At 31.4% G+C, this 20,030-nt stretch overlaps 3 protein-coding genes across 3 annotated transcripts; 2 read left to right on the forward strand and 1 right to left on the reverse strand.

Moving 5' to 3' along the window:
* Positions 1-203: 203 nt before the first annotated feature.
* On the reverse strand, positions 204-1,240 carry LOC123296908. Its single transcript, XM_044878608.1, has 3 exons — positions 1,077-1,240; positions 820-1,001; positions 204-569 (listed from the first exon to the last, which is right to left on the reverse strand). Exons 1-3 carry the CDS (start codon positions 1,134-1,136, stop codon positions 290-292), a joined length of 522 nt encoding a protein of 173 aa, XP_044734543.1. The 5' UTR covers positions 1,137-1,240; the 3' UTR covers positions 204-289.
* Positions 1,241-2,678: 1,438 nt separating this feature from the next.
* LOC123294985 lies at positions 2,679-18,011 on the forward strand. The gene is made up of 16 exons (XM_044876174.1): positions 2,679-2,955; positions 3,513-3,739; positions 3,845-4,157; positions 4,707-5,038; positions 5,304-5,823; positions 5,941-6,196; positions 8,486-8,778; positions 9,332-9,698; positions 10,517-11,043; positions 11,583-12,176; positions 12,663-12,950; positions 13,397-14,077; positions 14,620-14,918; positions 15,170-15,256; positions 15,531-15,681; positions 17,893-18,011. The coding sequence occupies exons 1-16, from the start codon at positions 2,679-2,681 to the stop codon at positions 17,982-17,984; spliced, it is 5,304 nt and encodes a 1,767-aa protein (XP_044732109.1). The 3' UTR covers positions 17,985-18,011.
* A 953-nt stretch (positions 18,012-18,964) lies between these two features.
* Positions 18,965-19,642, forward strand: LOC123294986 (phospholipid scramblase 2-like). Its single transcript, XM_044876175.1, has one exon. It carries the CDS (start codon positions 18,965-18,967, stop codon positions 19,640-19,642), a length of 678 nt encoding a protein of 225 aa, XP_044732110.1.
* Positions 19,643-20,030: the final 388 nt, after the last annotated feature.

Below are 20,030 nucleotides of genomic sequence, written 5' to 3' on the forward strand. Positions count from 1 at the left end.
AAAATTAATAAATAGGCAACTTGCATTATATATATGTTATACATGTATACACAATCTTATACACATCCGTAATACAAGTTGCCTATATATTATTTTTTTAAAGAAAACTTTTACATGGGCCGTTCAATTTAATTAACAATTTATTGTTTATTAACAAATAGAAACACTTGCAGAAACTAGCGCATGGTTTACGAATAATATTTGACACCTAAGTGACACAAGTAAGTGGTATGTTTCATTTTTCTCAATTAGCCGATTTTTGTAACATCTTTTACTGGGTTATAAGTATTTATATTCGAAAATCGCTACACGGGCATGAGCATGATTTTGATGTTTTGCGTTGTCCTCCTCTTAATATTTGACCGGTTATTGCAAAGAAACAAAATGCACCACCATCTTCTGGTAACGGTTGATCTACTAGAAACTCATTGAGTAATTGTCCGTCGGGATTCAGTGCATTCGATCGTACATTATTTAAATATTCTATTGCCATTGTTTCTAAAGGGTATAAGGTGTCATTTGGAGGCTTCAATTTGAATGGACCACTTAGGTTTTTACTGTACAAATACCTAAAAGTTATTAAAGTATTTTAATATTCTAGGATCCATTTTTATTTCGCAACTATACGTAATTGACTCAAAATTATTTTTGCCAAAAATGGAAAGACCTCATATAATAAGTTTTATAACGAAACTTTTTTTAATTTTTTCAATATACTTCTTGGCCACTGCAACTAAGATTTTGGAGTTTTTTTTAACAATTCGACTTTGTTCTACAATTCTACTAAGCCAATAAGTTTTAAACATAAAATTAGCATACCCTAGTAAAGCCATTAAATAATCATTTCGTATAACTCGCATGTTTGTACAGAAACAATTATAATGCAAAGTACATAATGTTTGAATCCAGAGTCCTGCTCTTTTTCGATCTTTCATCAATGGCCAGTTTCGCCACAATGGCATTGCTAAGTGTAGCATAAATTGAAATTCTTCATCCAAAAGCTATTTAAAAATATTTTATCTTAAACTTTACAGTTAAAAATAAATTAAGCGCTTGTTTAAATAAAATTGATTGACCTTATTGATTTCAACAATTTCTGTACATTTCATAAAATCACAATGTGCACTACATTTCATTGGTTTGATAGCATTCTGGATATTCTTACAAATATCATTCCAGGTTGTATCCACTTCCCATTGAGCTGGTTCACTTTTTGGTATTGGTATATTTTCAATTGGAATCAATGGTCCAATTGGTGGTAATTTTTTAAATATCGAATATATTTCTTTATTAATTAAACTAAATGTTAAATATACCAAATATCTACAATAAAATTTATGAAGTAAACCAAATGACAATAAGCAACATTTAGAATTAAGGTATTTCTAACAACGTAAAAGAGAACGCAATATCTTAGAACGAGGATAAATATAGTTATATAAATAGTAGTTGCATTCAAAAAATCAACTGTAGTAAATCTATCAACGCTACAACGAATGCTGTGATATATTGCTCATCGAGTATCTCATGATAACAGAACGCAAAGTAAATTGAACAACGTTGTCGCTTGTACAATTCACTTTTGAATTAGATTGAATATTCGTCACAAAGTAATCTTTGTTTATTGTTTTTTCGTAAACTAAATGGTCAATTACATCCTATTTAGGCTCAAAGCAACCCTAATTTGTTTATTTACATACAAGGTGGACCATTTTAATGGTTAAATAGCTAGTTTTGTAGTTATAACCAATCAAAAATAACTTTAAAAAAAGTTGCAGAGTTTGATGGGGAGACATCAATTTTATTTCAAAATTGTAATACTACCTATTGCGAATTTCTTTGGATGTTTGTAGCTCATATTCGTTGCTAAATAATTTTTTAATCCACGGCATAATTTCACCAATTTCATCTGCATCATCATCAGTTAATCGATCAGTCAATTTTTTAAGGACATAACAATAATATTTAAATTCATAATTTAATGCTTGAAGCCATGATGTAAATTTATCGTCCTAAAAACATTTATTTCGGTATCTTTATTTCTGTCTATATTTTGATACAATTATTTCGTTTCCTGTAATAGGGCAGTATCGGGCCACTTCCAAGGGGATAGGCAGATCCAAGGCAATCGTAATTTTTGAGCAATCGTTTTTTTAATCGCCTAATCTAAATTTTTTTAGTTATTTAGACCTTATTGGATCTTTGAAGTTTCTCGGCGAAAATTTAGCCCTCAAAAACCACCCAACGAAAAAACAACGGGTCAATACCTTCATACAATCAAATGTTAAATTATTTAAAAAAATTAAAATAATTCTACTCACAATTTCCAGCGATGTCATTTTCTGATTTTATAAACAAAAAACCTCACGTTAAAAAATTGAAAAAATAAAAATTAATGCCAGACGATGTTTTTATAGAAATATGTGAAAGCAAGCTATGACTGATTTTGATGGGTACTGTTCGGTTCAAAATGTCAGTTTCAAAAAAGTATAAATTTTTAGTTTCTATTTAGAGAATTCTTAAAAAAATTGAAATACTTATGACACAATCAAGGTAAAACATATACCATTTTTTATTTATCGACCACGATTATTATGATTCCGAATAGTAGACAAAATAATAAGATGCTTGACTTGGTATCACCATATGTTGAAGAAATACATTGCAAAAATTATAAAATGAAGGAAATCTCTGACGATAAAAAACACTTTGAAGAATCGCAGAAAAATAATACATATATTTCTGTACACATTCAACCAAAATCATCAAATCGATTATCAGATGCCAACGAACCAATTACAAAATCAAATGAACAAGTTCAAGATAATAAAATAATAGGAAAGGAAAACGATCCACAAAAATATTTTGTCAAGTGTAATAAATCTGATCAGCCATTAAAAAAATTTTGTAAGGAGTGTAAAAATTATCGAACTAAATTAAAAGTTACAAAATTAGGTAATTTATTATTAATTTTATTATTACATTACAGTACATCTGTTTGTGAGACGCAAAATACCTCGGCATTGAAAAATAATAGCTCGTCTAGATTTGCGACGCGATAATAGACACTTCCATAGACAAAAAACGTCGAATCGATTGTAGGGACCAAAAAAAAGTATTTTGCAATATACTCGCTTAAAAAAATTGTGACATTAAAACAATTCAGAATCGTTCGCCATGAATCATGACGTCATCTACAATTACAATAGAGAATGTCAGGGTCCGCCCAATACTTGCGATATGATGAATGTTAGAGAAAACTGCCAGGGAGTCCCCTTGTGTCTTTGTCTAATCTATATGTAATTGGCTACAGTAAATAGTTAAAAAACGATTTATGGAATATTATTTAATACATTAAAAGTTATTCAAAAAGTAGAAACATCAAAAGAAACTCACAAAGTTTCCGGTATTTATTAATCATAACAAAAAGGGTGTTTTCTCGCGAACTATGTTTCGTTTATACTTCATAATTTTTCATGGTTGCATATCAGTAAACAATTATTTTAAATTAGATGAGCAAATTGCTGAAAATAAAAAGTTAAACGAGAAGAGTGCAGAAATTACAAGCTATGTATCAAAATTTGTTGCTCTTTTTGGTTTGAATGAAAAAAATGATGCTCAAAAAGGACAAAAACAACACTTATGTACTAAAAAATGCCGTACAAATCACGCTAAGCATTACTTATCATCACAAGAACATATTACGAAAAAATATGACGTTGGTAGAAAATCAATGAGTGTAAGTGTTCTACCAAAACAAGTGTTACCAATGAAATTAAAATCAAAGCCAGATGATAAAAATGTTGCATCTAATAATTTTATATCATCTCTTATATTTACTGAGAAAGATATCGTGAATTATGAGAACGGTGAAAATAGAACAATAGAAAGCTATTCAGCACATTCAATAGAAAAATATAAGACAAAACCGGCAACACCACCACCTAATTTTAGAAAAAAGTATTCGAAACGGATTAAGGAAAACGAAGACGAAGACGATGTTTTATCAAAACTAAGCTTAAACAGTACGAAGTGTAGAAAAAATTGTGGAACGTTCGATCAATCGATGACGAGAGAGAAACGTTTTAAGGTCGATAATGAAAAATTATTGGATATAGAATTAATAAAAAAAACAACGAATATTAAGCGAAAGCAAGGTAAAAAAATATTAATTTGACTAAGAAAATCATTCGTAAAACTATTGGCACAAAATTTAAGATATATTGACTTACTTTTAAACCTGAACCCAAAAACGCATGTTCTAAGATTGCTACATTTGCTATTTGAATATTAGTCTACAGTACAGAGAGGGGGTATAGTTTCGTGACTAACACACGAAACTTCGTCCAAATTCAAAGTTTTCGTAAATGCAAATGTTGTAGGTTACACTGAAATGAAGCCACTCACAAAGTTTCGTGAGTGTTAGTCACGAAATCATATCCCCCTCTGTACTGTAGAATATAACTCGTCTAACATATTTTTCCTTTCATAAGGTCATATCGAAATATTAATGACAAAACCTTGCGACAAAGGCAATACTTTTAATAAGAAACTTGATAGAAAAGATAAGAATATAATAAAAGTTGATAAAGTTATGAAAAAAGAAAATTTAAACCTGCGTAGAAAGTCAAAATCTATAATAAATTTAGAGAAAAGTACTCATAATTTAAGAAATATTTCCAATTTAGATAATAAAATAATTAAAGAATTAAAAACCGAAGTAAAAGCAAATCGTAAACATTTAATTCACATGCAACGAATTTTGATTAAAAAACTGAGTGAACAGAAACCTGATAAAAAATATTCCAGTTCACAATTCAAAATTAAAGCAATTGAATCGAGGAACGATGTTAAAGTTGTAAACAAATCTGAAACAGCAGCAATGTTAGACCAAGAAGAACAGCTTGTTGAGAAATCAAAACCAAAGAGTATACAGATTACCAAAAAATTTATATATTTGGGTAAAAATGGTCATGTAAGGAAGTATACATATAAACCAGGAAAAATCCAAGAAATATGTCATGAAATCAAAGATGAGGTAAAAGTATCGAAGATAATTCAAGAAGAATTCGGTTATAAAGTAGGAAAAATTTCTAATTCTTCAATATTAATCTTTTGAAAGTTAAGGTTATTCCCAAATCCCAAAAAGCACGTTTTTAATGCCTTCTATAAGCAGATAAATTTTTTTTAATACCTCTTAGCATGATGAAATCGTGAAGACACTAACTGAGATTGAGAAGGGCAATACTGAAGTGTAAGCAAATATTTCGATTAACTTTCACTACTTTACTGTTTTTCATTAGGCAAAAGAAGTTCAATCAAGTTCAAATACACGTAGGAGTGAAACCAAAGGAAAATTAATAAAAAAATATATCCAATATCCAACAATATTATGGCCACATACCTCCTGTGTTGTTGAAAATTTGGATTCAGAATTGAAATTAGCTCAATTTTTTGAAAATATTTGTGACTCACAACATAAATCATCCATGGAAAAAATTAACGAACTTATAATTCCAACATCAAACTTATTGAAATGTTATAAGAAGTCTGACAACCGAAGCACAAATATTTCTAACAAGAAGTTTGGTACTACAATTTCAAATGATTTGTCTATTACCAATGCAATTGGTATTAGAAATAGTGATCCAATATGTAAACAAGTTTTATCTGAAATATCTGGATCTGAGCATCAATTGAAAAGAAGTCACACAGTACCTTTATATTTGGGAGATTCAAGATTTAATTCAGAAACTGCAGTATGCAGGAAATCGTTAAATACAAGGGATATTGTCAATTTTAATCATGTTGTAAAATATAAAAGTAAGAATAATAAGAATGAATTCTTATTGCCTTCCAGTTGTATTAATCAAGGCAAAAATAAAAAAGGAACTCTTAAAGAAACAAATATTATCCCAAATATTAATAATGAAAGTCTAGGAAGAGAGTGTCGTGCTACAGTTAAACAACAAATGACATCGAAAACAAGTATGATTGAAAATGAATGCGCAATATTACCAAAAAGTTTTCGACGTAAAATGATACGTACTCGTTCTGAAATTCAATCAATCGAAGAATTCTATCGACGTTATCGGCGTACAGCGTCATTACCACCACCAAATGTCTCTAATCCAAATAGATCAGCCCAGAATTCAACAATAAATACAAGTTTAAGATCAAACGCAAATAGACCAAGGTAATTAATTTACCTATTCATTTATTCTACTTATCCAAAGATCCCATGAAAAAATATAACGATGCAATAACAACAAGTGAAAACAAACAATTGACTGAGTTAATTGTTGAAATACCATGTATAGGCAGTGTTGATAACTCACACATACATACATATCTGACATACATACATATCTGACATATTTAACTGATATTCTCATATAATGCGCAAGTGTTGATGCGCAATCGTTTGTTTTTTTTGACGTCATGTAAATAACAAAAGATATTCACTTTGATATTCCTATATTAATACATACTATAAAATTTGTACCTAATTAACGCCCTCGTGAGTAAACAGTGATGTTTACAAAAAAAATGTTTCAAACAAAAGTTGTTTATTTTTTTGTAAGGAACATTTTTTACATTTAAACTTTTATTCTATCTCTAACGGTTTACAAGATGGGTACTACGGACCCATGACCCAATTGACCCATGTTGCTCATTTACGAACTTGACCTCACTTTTTACGTCCTAAGCACGCTGTAAAAATTTCAGCTTGATATCTCTTTTCGTTTTTGAGTAATCGTGACCACAGACGGACGGCCGGACGGACGGACGGACAACCGGAAATGGATTAATTAGGTGATTTTATGAACACCTATACCAATTTTTTTTTTGTAGCATCAATATTTTTAGGCGTTACAAACTTGGGACTAAACTTATAATACTATGTATATTTCATATATACATGGTATAAAAAGTACTTCTTTGATAGTCGATTACAGTAACGGCATTCGCACCGTGCGTGAGTTTTATTGGAGGCGTTAAATAGTAACGATACACTACTTTAATTATAGAATTGTATGAATGCATATATAATTGTATGGATTGCATTTGTGACTTACATTGCAAATTTAATTTTATTGTCTCACAAATTTAAATAAATAATTATGATAATTTACATTTGAAAAATAATATTTGTGCAATTTGATTTCTTATTGTCACAATTTTTAATGCATTAAGTTTAATTAATTAGTGTTTTTCAATAATTTTAATTTGACATTTTCTATAACATTAACATGTAAAGAATTGCAAATTAGTCAAAACAGCCTTCTTTATCGCCAAAATTTTTCACTGGAAGCGCTGGCATCGATTTTATTGTCCCTACCATGACTTCGCACACAACTAATAAGATATTGTCAGGACAGGTTTCCATTGGCATGTACTATGTCAAGTTAGCAAACCTGACAGTTGACTTAACAAGTAAACTTTTTCCAATTAAAATATTTTAAGCGTATTTTCTTTATTTATGATATACATTCACATATAACTAAGTAAATTATTATTCTATTAATATTCTTTTACAAAATTACAAGAAAAACTTATTCTAAAAGACATTTTTATCGCCATTACTGATTGTAGCTTACATGAAGGTTATAAAGAAGGAGAACGATCGCAATAGAAAATATTGTCCCCAAAATATGGACAAAATAAGTGAGGCGCTGGGATCGCTAAGTAGTATCATTAAATGCGGGCTGTTGTGCGCTAATGTACTACTTACCGACGACAGCGCGGTTGGTGGCTGAAAATGAACTATAAATTCTACAAATTTTCAGGGACAGGTGCTCTAATGCTTTAGCACGTAGCGATCGTTCTCCTTCTTTATAACCTTCATGGTAGCTTATATATCAGTAGCGCCAACGCCAATTCAACGTCGAAATCATACATTATAAATATTCTGGTTTGTTCCACTAATAAACTTAACAAAATAAGCTCATAAAAAGTTGGGGGAAAAAATGTTCCGCTTTTTCCATAATTGAGATATTTGATGCTTTGCTCACTTGATAATCAACTGAGCAAAGCTACTTTTACCGATTAAACTGTAAATGAGCTCATAATAAGCCACTATTTAGCCTTATAATAACTTGACAGTCAATTTAGTAAAACGAAATTTCAAAATTCTATCATTAGCGAATTAGGCTAGGCGTCGATATATAAGTCGCAACATTGCCCATTCACCCTACAGGTTATCCCCCCTCCCCTCTGAAATGTTTCTGATTTTAAATAATATACAAAAAGAATCATTTAAAAAAAATCATCAAAATCGGAGCTGTTATTGAGGACCCCCTAAAAATGGCTATTTTATGTATTCCTTTATCCGACTTAAAAAGTATATACATTTTAGAAGTAATGATCAAAAGTATGATAAATCTAAAACTCCAAATCATGGAAATTATGGAAAATTACAAAATCCAAACGAATCTAACAATAAAATAAACTCAGAAAACAATTCAAAAAATTTAACAAATAGAATGTCAAAAAATCCAAACAATAATAATTGGAATCGTCATACTCAAGCATCAACAAGTTCTGCCAGAAGTTCAATTGATATTTCATATGATATAGAAAAACAATATATGGATTCAATTAAGCGACATCTTGAGTATTTAAAACAAGAACAAGAAAATATAAATATTAAACGTAATAATACTAGAATATCAAGTTCATCAGACACAAATAGTGTCAGAAGAAGTCAACAAAATATGTTTCTACGTAGTCTACCAAAAACTGCATGTACAGAACTAAATGATCCGATAAATACAGGTATTTACGAAAATAATTAACTCTTACAGATCAATTTAAAAAAATATTGTACTCGCTTTATATCGGGTAAACTTTTCTTACATAGATAATGAAAACCGCCCAAGGGCAAATTCCAAAAACATAGGTTAGGTGTAAAATTTGATTGACGAGAAAAGTCCATCTGGGACTACTTTTAGGCTGATAAATATATCCCCTATCAGTGGCAGACTGTAATAGTTTAATGTTTTTGACATTCTAAAGGTGTATTTTCATGATGACGCTTTGACGTTGAGCTTAAGCGTCAAATTAGGTCACGTGATCAGTTTGGACCGTGCTGCCATCTGGATTTATAAAAAAGAAGCTTCAGCAGCGTCAAATCGTAAAAAGCTAAACATTGTTTAATCGTAAAATATGATGGCAGCATGGTCTAAACTGACTTTTTATCATAGATTAACGGATTCATTCTCGAATTCCAAAAAACGTATCATTTTTGGTCAAAAGATCGAACTCATGCCTTCTAGTTAGTTTAAAAGAGAACTGCCAAGTGCCGTAAATTTGAACTTTTGTTTTAAAGGAAAAATACGTTTTTCAATTGATGAGAATAAAATAACATCACCGATAGAGTCGAAGAATATGTTGCAAAGAACATCAAAATTAAATAATATAATGAAAATGAATAACGAAGTGAAAAGTGAATATCAAAAACTCAAATCAATTGAAATCAAGCCAAAATTAGAAAAATTATTACGAAAATCTGATAAGTTATTAAGCTGGCGATTGACTAAAAATCTAAAGAATATCCAAGAAATAAATAAATGTGAAGAATCCCCAAGTATAATGGTATCATGTGATCCATTACCAGCTAATAATATAAAAGTAACTGTTTCTTTTGAACAGAGTCCTTTGAAACAAGAAGTATTCACAGATAAAACAGTTAAGAGGTTAGTGAAATTGCTTTATTCGAAATACATAACGAAATATTTCACCTCTTAAGAAAAATCTTAATTTTGTGTCGCGGGTTAGAAATCTCTTTGTGCAAAACAAATATAATAGCAGATTTTTATGCATCATATTATTATGCCATATGACTATGGCAGAGACACAGAGGAACTCATTGACAGTCTTCTCTCTCATTCATCATATCGCTTACCACTCATACTCTAGCAGATCTCTCGCGTTCTTTGTGTATATAAACTCTTTGGATTCAAAACCATTCATAAAAGATGTTTATATTATCTTGCAAAAATTTGAACTTCAACATTGAATTTTTAATTAAATGAATGATTAAAATTTTTTTGAAAATATCTATTGTAAATTAAATGAAATGGTTCATATAAAGTTGACTTAAAAATTTAATAAGTAGGCAACTTGTATTACGTATATGTTATATATGTTGTTTAATTACCTGATTTCATTATAGTTGTAGTGATCTGAGTGGTTTATCTAAAATGAATTTAAAAGTTGAAGAAGAAGTAGACAAATCTTCTATAAAGAAATTGTCATCTTTAAAAACAAATATTTTAGCACAAAATTTACAATGTATGCTTGAACGTAGTTTAACACATAAACCAATATTGAATGATTTAAACACCGATCATATTAATAAATTAAGTAAAAAATTAATTGATACATTATCAGAATTAACAACAAAATCAAATGAAATCAAAAAACAAGATTTGGAACAATTGATACAAAATTATAATAAAGATGTTACTGTTGAATTTTTTAATATTATATCTACATCAACGGATCAATTAAGTTACATATCAAGTACAGATTCCATTACATCGGAATCACACAATTATATTCCTGATCCACCAAATCAGAAATCATCTGAATCTATTGATAAAAAAAATATAAAAGCAAAGAAGCATGTAAGTATCAGAGTTTCAACAGATTCACAAGCCGAACTGCAGGTACTGTCGAATGCAACAACGAGTAGATCGGCAGATACAAAAAGAGAGTCATTGTCAATGGATGGTAATGAATCAAAGACCGAAATTGAACTAGCTCTATTGAAACGTAAACATCTTGATGCACTAGAAAGAATTCGATCGGAACATCCAGATACAGAGGCAGAACAAATTGATAGTAACGAATCAATGGATATTATTAGCAAATCAATATTATCGCTAGCGGCTGTCGATAGTATAATTTTGAAAAAAGAAGCTATACGTCGAAAATCATTCCCTAATCAGAATAAAAAAACGGAGAAATATGAAACAGGACGTGAATCAAGTGACGAAAAAACTGAAGCCACTGAAGATTTCCCTTTAGAATCTTCAGGTATTACAAATTTTCAGGTAGTAAGTACACGCGCAGTATAGATTTGGGAAAACGTTATTATTTACAGCTAGCTTTTATCCACAGTCTCGTTCGAGGGATTATAGAAATAAACAATTGTTAGTGGTTTTAAATAAATCGATATCGATCATGAACAAAAACCTATCATCAGCATCAATGTCTATTGAAGAACGAACTGTTTATTGTTGGATTTTCATACAAATTTTCATCCCCTATTTCATCCCCTTAGAGGTAGAATTTCAGAAAATGCTTTCTTATCGGATGCTTACATCATACAAAAAACACACCTTCCAAGTTTCAGATCTGTGCGATCAGCGGCTTAGGTTGTGCGATGATCGGTCAGTCATTCACGACAAAGCATTTTATATGTATAGATAGATTTGCGTTTTTTGAAAAATAAAAAAACTGGACTTTTTTTGGGTAAAGCGATACTAAATGGCCTGCCCGTTTGCAGATTACCCCACTTATTGCCATGTGCAAAAACATAAAAAGCTGTATAAATTCTTTGCCTGATGTTCCAGGCGTACCAGATTATCAAGGCTTACCAGATTCTGCTCATGAAGATTTGTTATACCCGTCTATCAGTCAAATAATACATTATGATCCAGACAAATCAAATAAAAGAATTGTTTCAAGTAAATTAAAGATAGGTAGTCCGGTAACTCCAAAGTCTAATATGGACATAAGTTCATTTGTGGAAAGTACTTTAGCAAAGGCTCATGCCGAAAGATCGAATTTATTCATGCGCAAAGATGCAACAACTAATACGGAAAAATCGGATAATATGATCAAGGCAAATAAGTTTATGAATATAGCAGGTCTACCTAGAAAAAACACGCAAACAAACGAAAAAACAAATGGATCTTCCCCGATTATAAAAAGTAACTCATCACTTCTAAATGATTACATGCCTAATAAAACAAGTACTTCGGCAAGCATAAGGTTGAAAGATGGTTCAGGAAATTTAAGAAGGGGGAGTAGTGGGAAGTCTTTCTATTTAAAACGTTCTGAAGTTGATTTGAATGAAAGGTTTAGTAAAATAATTTTCTTGGAAAATGAAGAAGCTGCAGCTAAGAATAAATCTACTACATTACCAAATCTTGAAATATTAGCCGGTACGTATTGCGTGTCTTTCGTGGACAGCGAATATAACCAAACCTAACCTAGCAATATACACTACAGTGGAACCTCGATAGCTCGGCCCTCAAGGGAAATGCAAAAAATTTTGAATTAATGAGTTTTCGACTTAACAATTTGTTCGAGTTACCAACTACGATCTCCTTATATTTTACTAACTACGACTTACGGAGTCTGCTTTATGAAATTCGAGTTACAGAGTATATGTACCTATTATCAATACCTCGCAGAGAAATAGCATTTTGTTTGAGTACAAAGTACCTATAAATAATTCTAAATCCCGCGTATTTAGAGGGTTGGTGGAAGGGAATAGTATTATTTTTTTTACTTACTGAGGATTACGACTTAACGAGGTTCTACTGTATGATTGCCAGACAGTTTTACCGTTGCCGACATCGCTCCAAATATTGATATAATAATTTAAAAATAAAGTAAGTATTTAATGTGTTTAAAAAAAATTGTAGATTCGAACACAAGTTCAAATGTTCCTTCACTTACGAATATCAATTCTAAGTTAAAGAAAATCGATTTGGTTGATGATACATCTCTTACAGAAACAGAAAGATTCAACTTGATACTGAATTCATATACTACATTAAAAAAACTTATCGCTAAACCAACAGAGGGCGAACTAACGGAAGGATTACCTCCAAATGTTTTACGCAATGGCAAAATTTTACCTGGTGCAACTTATTCGGTAAATTCAGACGAATTTAGAGATTTTATTTTGGACAACGATAAATTGAGTTCACGTACGTAATTTTTGTACCCATTAATTCCTCAGTTACCCATCAATTTGCGCCCTCACGGGTAAACAGTGATGTTTACGAAAAAATGCTTCAAACAAAAGTTGTTTATTTTTTGATAAGGAACATTTTTTACTTTTAAACTTTTGTTCTATCTCTAAAGGTTTACAAGATCCAATTGACCTATGTTGCTCATTTACGAACTCGACCTCACTTTTTACGTCCTGAGTACGTCAGTTTGATATCTTTTTTCGTTTTTGAGTTAACGTGTTCACAGACGGACGGACGGATGATTCAACCGAAATTGGACTAATTAGCTGATTCTATGAACACGACTTTACCAAAATTTTGCTTGTAGTAAGAATATTTTTAAGCGTTACAAACTTGGGACTAAACTTAGCCCCTCGTGTAAGTTAATTTGCACCACTTTCATTATGGATTTACCTACGTAGATTCTGAGATAACAATTGAGGCATTAAGTTCAAATCCAGAAGAATTTACTCATTCCGAAAGTCATCTGCGTTTTAATATGCCGGAGTCGAATGAACAACTTGTAGAAGAAGCAAGTTCTACTCCGCTTACAAAGGAAATCAGTTCTATGAAATTAAGGTCATTCCAAAAACCAGATTGTAATTGTGAAGATAAAAGTAAAACATTAATGGAAGAAATATTAAGACAAGCTAATTGTACATGTTTTAAACATGGCAAAGGCAACATTTTAGAAACATGTACTTGTATCCAAAAGACTGACAAATTGCAATATATACAAGTGGTATGTGGACACATATCTGACAAGGACAGATGTCGATGTAAAATGGATGATTTTAATGGATCACAGAGACAAATAGAATCGTTTCGCTCCACGTCATTGGGTAATGGCGTGAGTCAAATTTTGAGTGCACCCATAAAAATTCATGAAAATTCAGAAATAGATTTAAATCCAGAACAAATAGGAGCATGCTTTCGTCGGGGGTTTCGTGCTGACAATGTAGCCTTGAGTGATGCATATTGTTTAATAAAACGAGGTGAAGATAAGTTACTCTGTATACGTTCGAATTTAGCAATGCAACCAAAACAAATGGGAGTTAATTTTTCGGAACAACGAACACCACTTGATTTTTTAATTGCATTAGGTAATCCACATAAAAAATATGGAATTTGATACAGGCTAAATTTTTTTCATGCACCCTAGTCATAGTGCTATAAATAGGTTGGATCTTTACATAGTACAGGCTGAAAAGTTTTTTAACGCTAAATGTGTACGACATCTATGAATACTAAACTGAACTATAATCAAAGTTATGAACCAATACATGTAGACTCATCTATAAATACTATATGAAACGGAACGAAATGTCATAATTAATTTGTTGTATACAGGGAGGGGGGTGCATTTTTATCTATGCATCTGAATATCTCGGCAGATGTGCCACCTATTTAAAAATGACCTCAACAAAAATTGTAGTTTGAGGGGAGACACCATATTCTGACATAAGATTGAGTCTAGTTTTTCGGGTTGATTTAATAGCTAATTTAGATTCTAAAGATAGAATAACACTTTAAATTAGAGAGTTGATCTCATAAAAAAAACTAATACTAAGTGAATAAAAAAGAATTTAGCCAAGTACAAATTTTTCGCATGATTAAATCTATATAAATTTTGGATGGCTAATAGGATTTAGTGTTGATGAAGCGAGTATTGCTTTAAGAAATGAAATTGTAAAGAATCGTCTAAGTGCAGCAATTACTGAAGCACGTATATGGTGTAATTTTGTTTCAATACCGCAAGGAACGTTATTATATCTGTTAGCATACAAAGCAAGAACTAGCACAATGCGATATTTTTTACAAATGGTTGAAGCCATTATCAATTCAAGAATTCCAGATGCTGTGCAATTAGATGGTTTTATTAAATTATTGGATAAGTTAGAGAGTGGTCATTTACCAATGAAATTAATTTTTGGAAGTTCTAAGGTAAAATTACGTTACGTTTCGTTATATGTGTACGTTTAGGTTACGAAAAAGGGGTGAGACTCACTCTTTACTGCGCAAAACTGACGTCATGGTGCTTAAACTTACTTTTACATATAAGAGCATCTTTTTCAACATAATTCCCTGGTAGGTCATTTCACCCGAAAAATTTTATCACGGGCTTGTGGTTTATTACTCTAAACAGGTGCAGGGGATCCTAATACTGTTCATTAATTAAATAATTCCGTATTTAGATGTATTCAGATAAAGATGAAGGTCGTAATGTTCAAAAACAATTAGCAAGTTTATTTGAAAATATGCATCAAATTGCAGCAAAAGAGGTAAGTTCTTTGCAAACTTTTAATTCTTTTTAGTTATAACTCAATCGATTTTTCGAATCAAATTTTTCGAAAACCGTGAATTTTAAGTGAGGTAAACCTTAATGGAGCTCACTTTTATTTTGATTGTAGGACCTGAAAGTAAAATAATATACAGGGTGCCATTAAAATGTACAACTACTCTGTTTGATTATCTTATAATCAAACAGTTTAATCTGAATCTTGCGTGTCGAATAACATGAATAACCCTGTATTTAGCGAATATTTTTTGTTACAGGCTGCCTTACATAATCGTAAATTTACACACAAAAATAAAAAACTTTTAGAACATTTAACCACCTATTATCGGCCTGGATTGTATAACCATTTAGAAACAATTGCCAAGTATGTTGGTCGTGGTCAATTAGTGTCACTGGTACAAATGGAAGGTAAAATTAAAACTAGAAAAGTAGTTGAGACTCTTTCGGAAGAAATATTCTGAATTTTCCTAGAAGACTTTTTCAGAATTAATCACTAAATTTTCATAAAATATCTGATTAATTGTGAAAAAATCTTTTAGGAGAACCCAGAATATTTCTGCCGGAAGAGTCTCAATCTATTAGCATTTTCTGTCATTAAATGATTGATTAATAATTTATTTGATAGCAAAATCGAAAATATTAGATTTCTAGTGTTTTTTTATGCCTGAATATTAACAACATTTTATGGAGCAAGAGCTGGCTGCAAAAAACCTGGCCTATCGAGTTACCGGATGAAGTATTTTTTAAATGATACTACTCACTGCAACTATTAAAAAAATCATTTAGTGCCAGGGCAAATATGGTGCATAACCTTGCTATATTTTTTCTAAGGTACATTTTTTGGACATAAACTGAACCAATCGAGTAACCGCTTGAAACTGATTTTAAAATGTAGTTTCGAGTGAGTAGAAAATAATTATGAACAACTGCCTCGGTCAATCTGGTGCTAACCCCATGGCACGACACATTTTTTAATTTTTTTTTTGTTGTGTTACCGTACCTATCGAGTAACCGCTTCAAACTGTAATTAAATTGAAGTTTAAACATTTCTTATTAAGAAAATATATTAGTGCCACTTCTATTTTAGTGACAAATGCCCGGCACGATACTTTATATTCCTTCAAGTCCCATACTATTGGTCATATAATCTATAACAGATACATTGGGGAATAAATGAATAAACATCAAGTATCAACATAAAATACAATGAAAGTTCTCTCATATATTTTACTATAAAATTAATTATAAAACTTAAATATCAAAACTTGTCAAAAGCTGTCCAAACTTGATGCGAACATTGTGCGCGAATATAGACAAAATTGATAATTTAAGAAGTATGGAAATATTGCAAGAATATACTTGTAAAATTTATGAAATAAGTTGTAACAATGTAAATGATGCGAGATTATTAATGTTTCAAAATCGATTTACGTCAACGTCTGTAGCAGAATATTTTATGAAAAATGTAAAAAGATTTGATTCAACTCAACTTCCACCATGTTGGAAGTCACTGAAACAAAAAATTTTACGACCTATCTATGTAACTTCCATGTGGCAGAATGCTACTGAAGCTAACTGCATCAATTTCTCGCCAGAACAATGCGGATGGACAGTAAATGACAATAAAATTGAACCGCTTTGGTTCGAAGGTGATCCAACACCTCTCTTAGTTGAAGACATTGTTATGGTAGAACTTGATGAAGTAGAGCTTAATGAAATTGATAATTGTGACGATGATTCTTATGATAATGATGATTACAACAAAAAAAATGACAGTGACCATGACGATAATAACGATGATAATCATGAAAATAAAGGTGACCATGATGATAATTATGATAAAAGTGACGATGATCATGGCCGTAGTGACAATGATCATGACGATAGTGATGATGATGATCATGATGACATTTAATAATAATTCTATATATATAGTTCAATGTATATTTTTAGATATTTAAGTTTTTTAATTAATTTTATAGTGAAATATGTATATGAGAGAACTTTCATTGTATTTTATGTTGATACTTTATAAAATACTCGTATAAATAAAAAAAATCACTTAAAAATTACTGTAATTGTTATCCATTAGATGTTTATTCATTTATTCCCCAATGTATCTGTTATAGAGTATATGAGCAATAGCATGGGACTTGAAGGAATATAAAATATCGTGCCGGGCATTTGTCACTAAAATAGAAGTGGCACTAATATATTTTCTTAATAAGAAATGTTTAAACTTCAATTTAATTACAGTTTGAAGCGGTTATTCGATAGGTACGGTAACACGACAAAAAAAAAATTAAAAAATGTGTCGTGCCATGGGGTTAGCACCAGATTGACCGAGGCAGTTGTTCATAATTATTTTCTACTCACTCGAAACTACATTTTAAAATCAGTTTCAAGCGGTTACTCGATTGGTACAGTTTATGTCCAAAAAATGTACCTTAGAAAAAATATAGCAAGGTTATGCACCATATTTGCCCTGGCACTAAATGATTTTTTTAATAGTTACAGTAGTGAGTAGTATCATTTAAGAAATACTTCATCCGGTAACTCGATAGGCCAGGTTTTTTGCAGCCAGCTCTTGGACCATTATTAATTATTTCATTTTGATAGCTGCAATCATCTATTTATCAAGGATGGTTAAAGCAGCGGACGTTAATTATGAGGAATTTGAAAATTACTGTGGAATGAATCCAGAAAAATAAATAATTAGAAAATGATGATATTAGTAAGGATTCGACGTAACATTTAATGTAATTTTTCTTTGTTCTTTTACATTTTCATTTTTGTGCATTATTATTTTTGTTGTTCTTTGTATGGAAAAAGTCATGTCATTTTATTTTAAAAATATATTATTTTAAAACATTCTGATTTTGTTATTTTTATTACCCTGATAAGCATCAATAAATAACCGGGAGTTCCATTTGCGAACTGCAAGTTACTCCTGAAAGAGGGCCGTATTCTGAAAAAGGCCAATCTTAGATGGAGGGAAGGACGTACTTGTGGTAATACAAGACAGATATGGTCTGAGTACAGTGCCAGGCGTTCTGAAGTTCTCATATCACTTCCAAGGTCCTCTGTTCGCAAAGTTGTTGCGGGTATTACAGGACACTGGCTGAGCTGCAAGCATGCTGAACGGTTAGGCCTGGCAGTGTATCACGACTACTGCAGGAGCTGTCACAGTGATGACGAGCAGGAGACAATATCTCATCTTCTCTGTCACTGCCCAGCTCTTGTTATGAGGAGATGGACTTACTTGAGCCAGCCTCTCTTTGACGACTTCTCCGACCTTAAGTCAGTCGACGTCAAAGCCCTCCTACTGTTCTTAAACAGCTCCAAATGGTTCATGGAGCGGGGATGGGCCAACCCATTTACGGTATCACAACGGACCCTATGGTCCAAGTGTGTCCCACCTTAGGACAGCCACTCTAACCTAACCTAACCTACCCTGTATACCAAATTTTGGTATTAAATGGGGAGCCCGTGGCAGTAAAACTGCACTTACACGGATTTCTTATGCTACAAGTAATAAATGGTATGTATGGCCTGCCATATTTTGGAATGTCATATAATGATTGATGTGTTTTTACATGACAACTTATATTCGAACAATTTTTAAAAATATTTTGGAAGTATTTTTATAAATGCACCATCCTCAAATTGGATTTGGTCACCAGGTCCAGTTATGGCACCACCAATTACTGTAGCAAATTGGATGCGAGCACCCCGAATATCTAAAAATTGCTCTCCAGGACTTGAGTATTTAACAACGATCGATCTTCTATTAATGCATCAAAAGATTGAATTAGGCGAGGTTTTAACTGGTTTTGAAACGTGTAATAAATATGCCATATTTAATTCGTTAGGACAACAATTATATGACGTAGAAGAAGAAACTGATTTTTGTACACGTTTATGTTTTGGTAGTTCCCGATCATTTAAAATGCGAATATTGGATAATTCTCGTAAAGTGGTGATGCGTTTAAATCGCCCCTTTGCATGGTGCCTTGCTCGTCTTGAAGTATTATTCCCAAACGATACTGTTATCGGGAGTGTTCAAGAGAATTGTACCCTATGTGTTCCGTCGTTCTCAGTGAATAATCCAGCTGGAGTGACTGTAGCAAAAATTGAAGGACCAATGTGTACATTCTCTTGTTGTGGTGATGTAAAATTTAAAGTGATGTCTGCTGATGGTTCCAGACAAATTGGCGAAATAAATAAACAATGGTCTGGTCTAATGCAAGAACTTTTCACTGATGCAGATAATTTTGGTATTAAATTCCCATTGGATCTGGATGTGAATACTAAAGCCACTTTATTGGGTGCTTGCATCTTAATTGATATGATTTACTTTGAAGATTAGAAGTCTGTATTTTTCATTTGTGCTATTATTCTGTTTGTTATTATTCCTCTTCAAATGTTTGCAATAAAGATACATAATTTTATTATTAGGATGATTCCAAGAAAAAGTGCACCATAATGGAAAAAACATTCGAAATTTCTAGTCGACCTGTTATCGAATGGATAACAAATGAAATTTACAAAATTTAAAAAATCCCCGACAAACTTTTAGGGTACGGAACCCTAAACTCGAACTTCAAGCATATATAAGAACAATACTTTTTGCCTTAAATCATTATTATTATTTATTGATTATTATTCCATCATCATTTTAATCGTTAGTTTTAAGGAGGATATAAATCCAATAAAACTATTGAAAAACATGATAATGATCGGCGTAAAAACACTAC

This window comes from Chrysoperla carnea, chromosome 3, assembly GCF_905475395.1.
Source record: "Chrysoperla carnea chromosome 3, inChrCarn1.1, whole genome shotgun sequence".
NCBI classification, from domain to species: domain Eukaryota; kingdom Metazoa; phylum Arthropoda; class Insecta; order Neuroptera; family Chrysopidae; genus Chrysoperla; species Chrysoperla carnea.

Excerpts from the sequence above, each read along its gene's own strand:
- LOC123296908 (XM_044878608.1), bottom strand. The coding sequence starts at position 1,136 with ATGAAATGTAGTGCACATTGTGATTTTATGAAATGTACAGAAATTGTT. Across the intron at positions 1,002-1,076 it reads AAATTGTTGAAATCAATAAG|CTTTTGGATGAAGAATTTCA; the intron begins GTCAATCAATTT and ends ATTTTTAAATAG. Across the intron at positions 570-819 it reads TATTTAATGGCTTTACTAGG|GTATTTGTACAGTAAAAACC; the intron begins GTATGCTAATTT and ends AATAACTTTTAG.
- LOC123294985 (XM_044876174.1), top strand. The coding sequence starts at position 2,679 with ATGAAGGAAATCTCTGACGATAAAAAACACTTTGAAGAATCGCAGAAA. Across the intron at positions 3,740-3,844 it reads TTGGTAGAAAATCAATGAGT|AAAGATATCGTGAATTATGA; the intron begins GTAAGTGTTCTA and ends ATATTTACTGAG. Across the intron at positions 15,257-15,530 it reads ATCAAATTGCAGCAAAAGAG|GCTGCCTTACATAATCGTAA; the intron begins GTAAGTTCTTTG and ends TTTTTGTTACAG.
- LOC123294986 (XM_044876175.1), top strand. The coding sequence starts at position 18,965 with ATGGCACCACCAATTACTGTAGCAAATTGGATGCGAGCACCCCGAATA.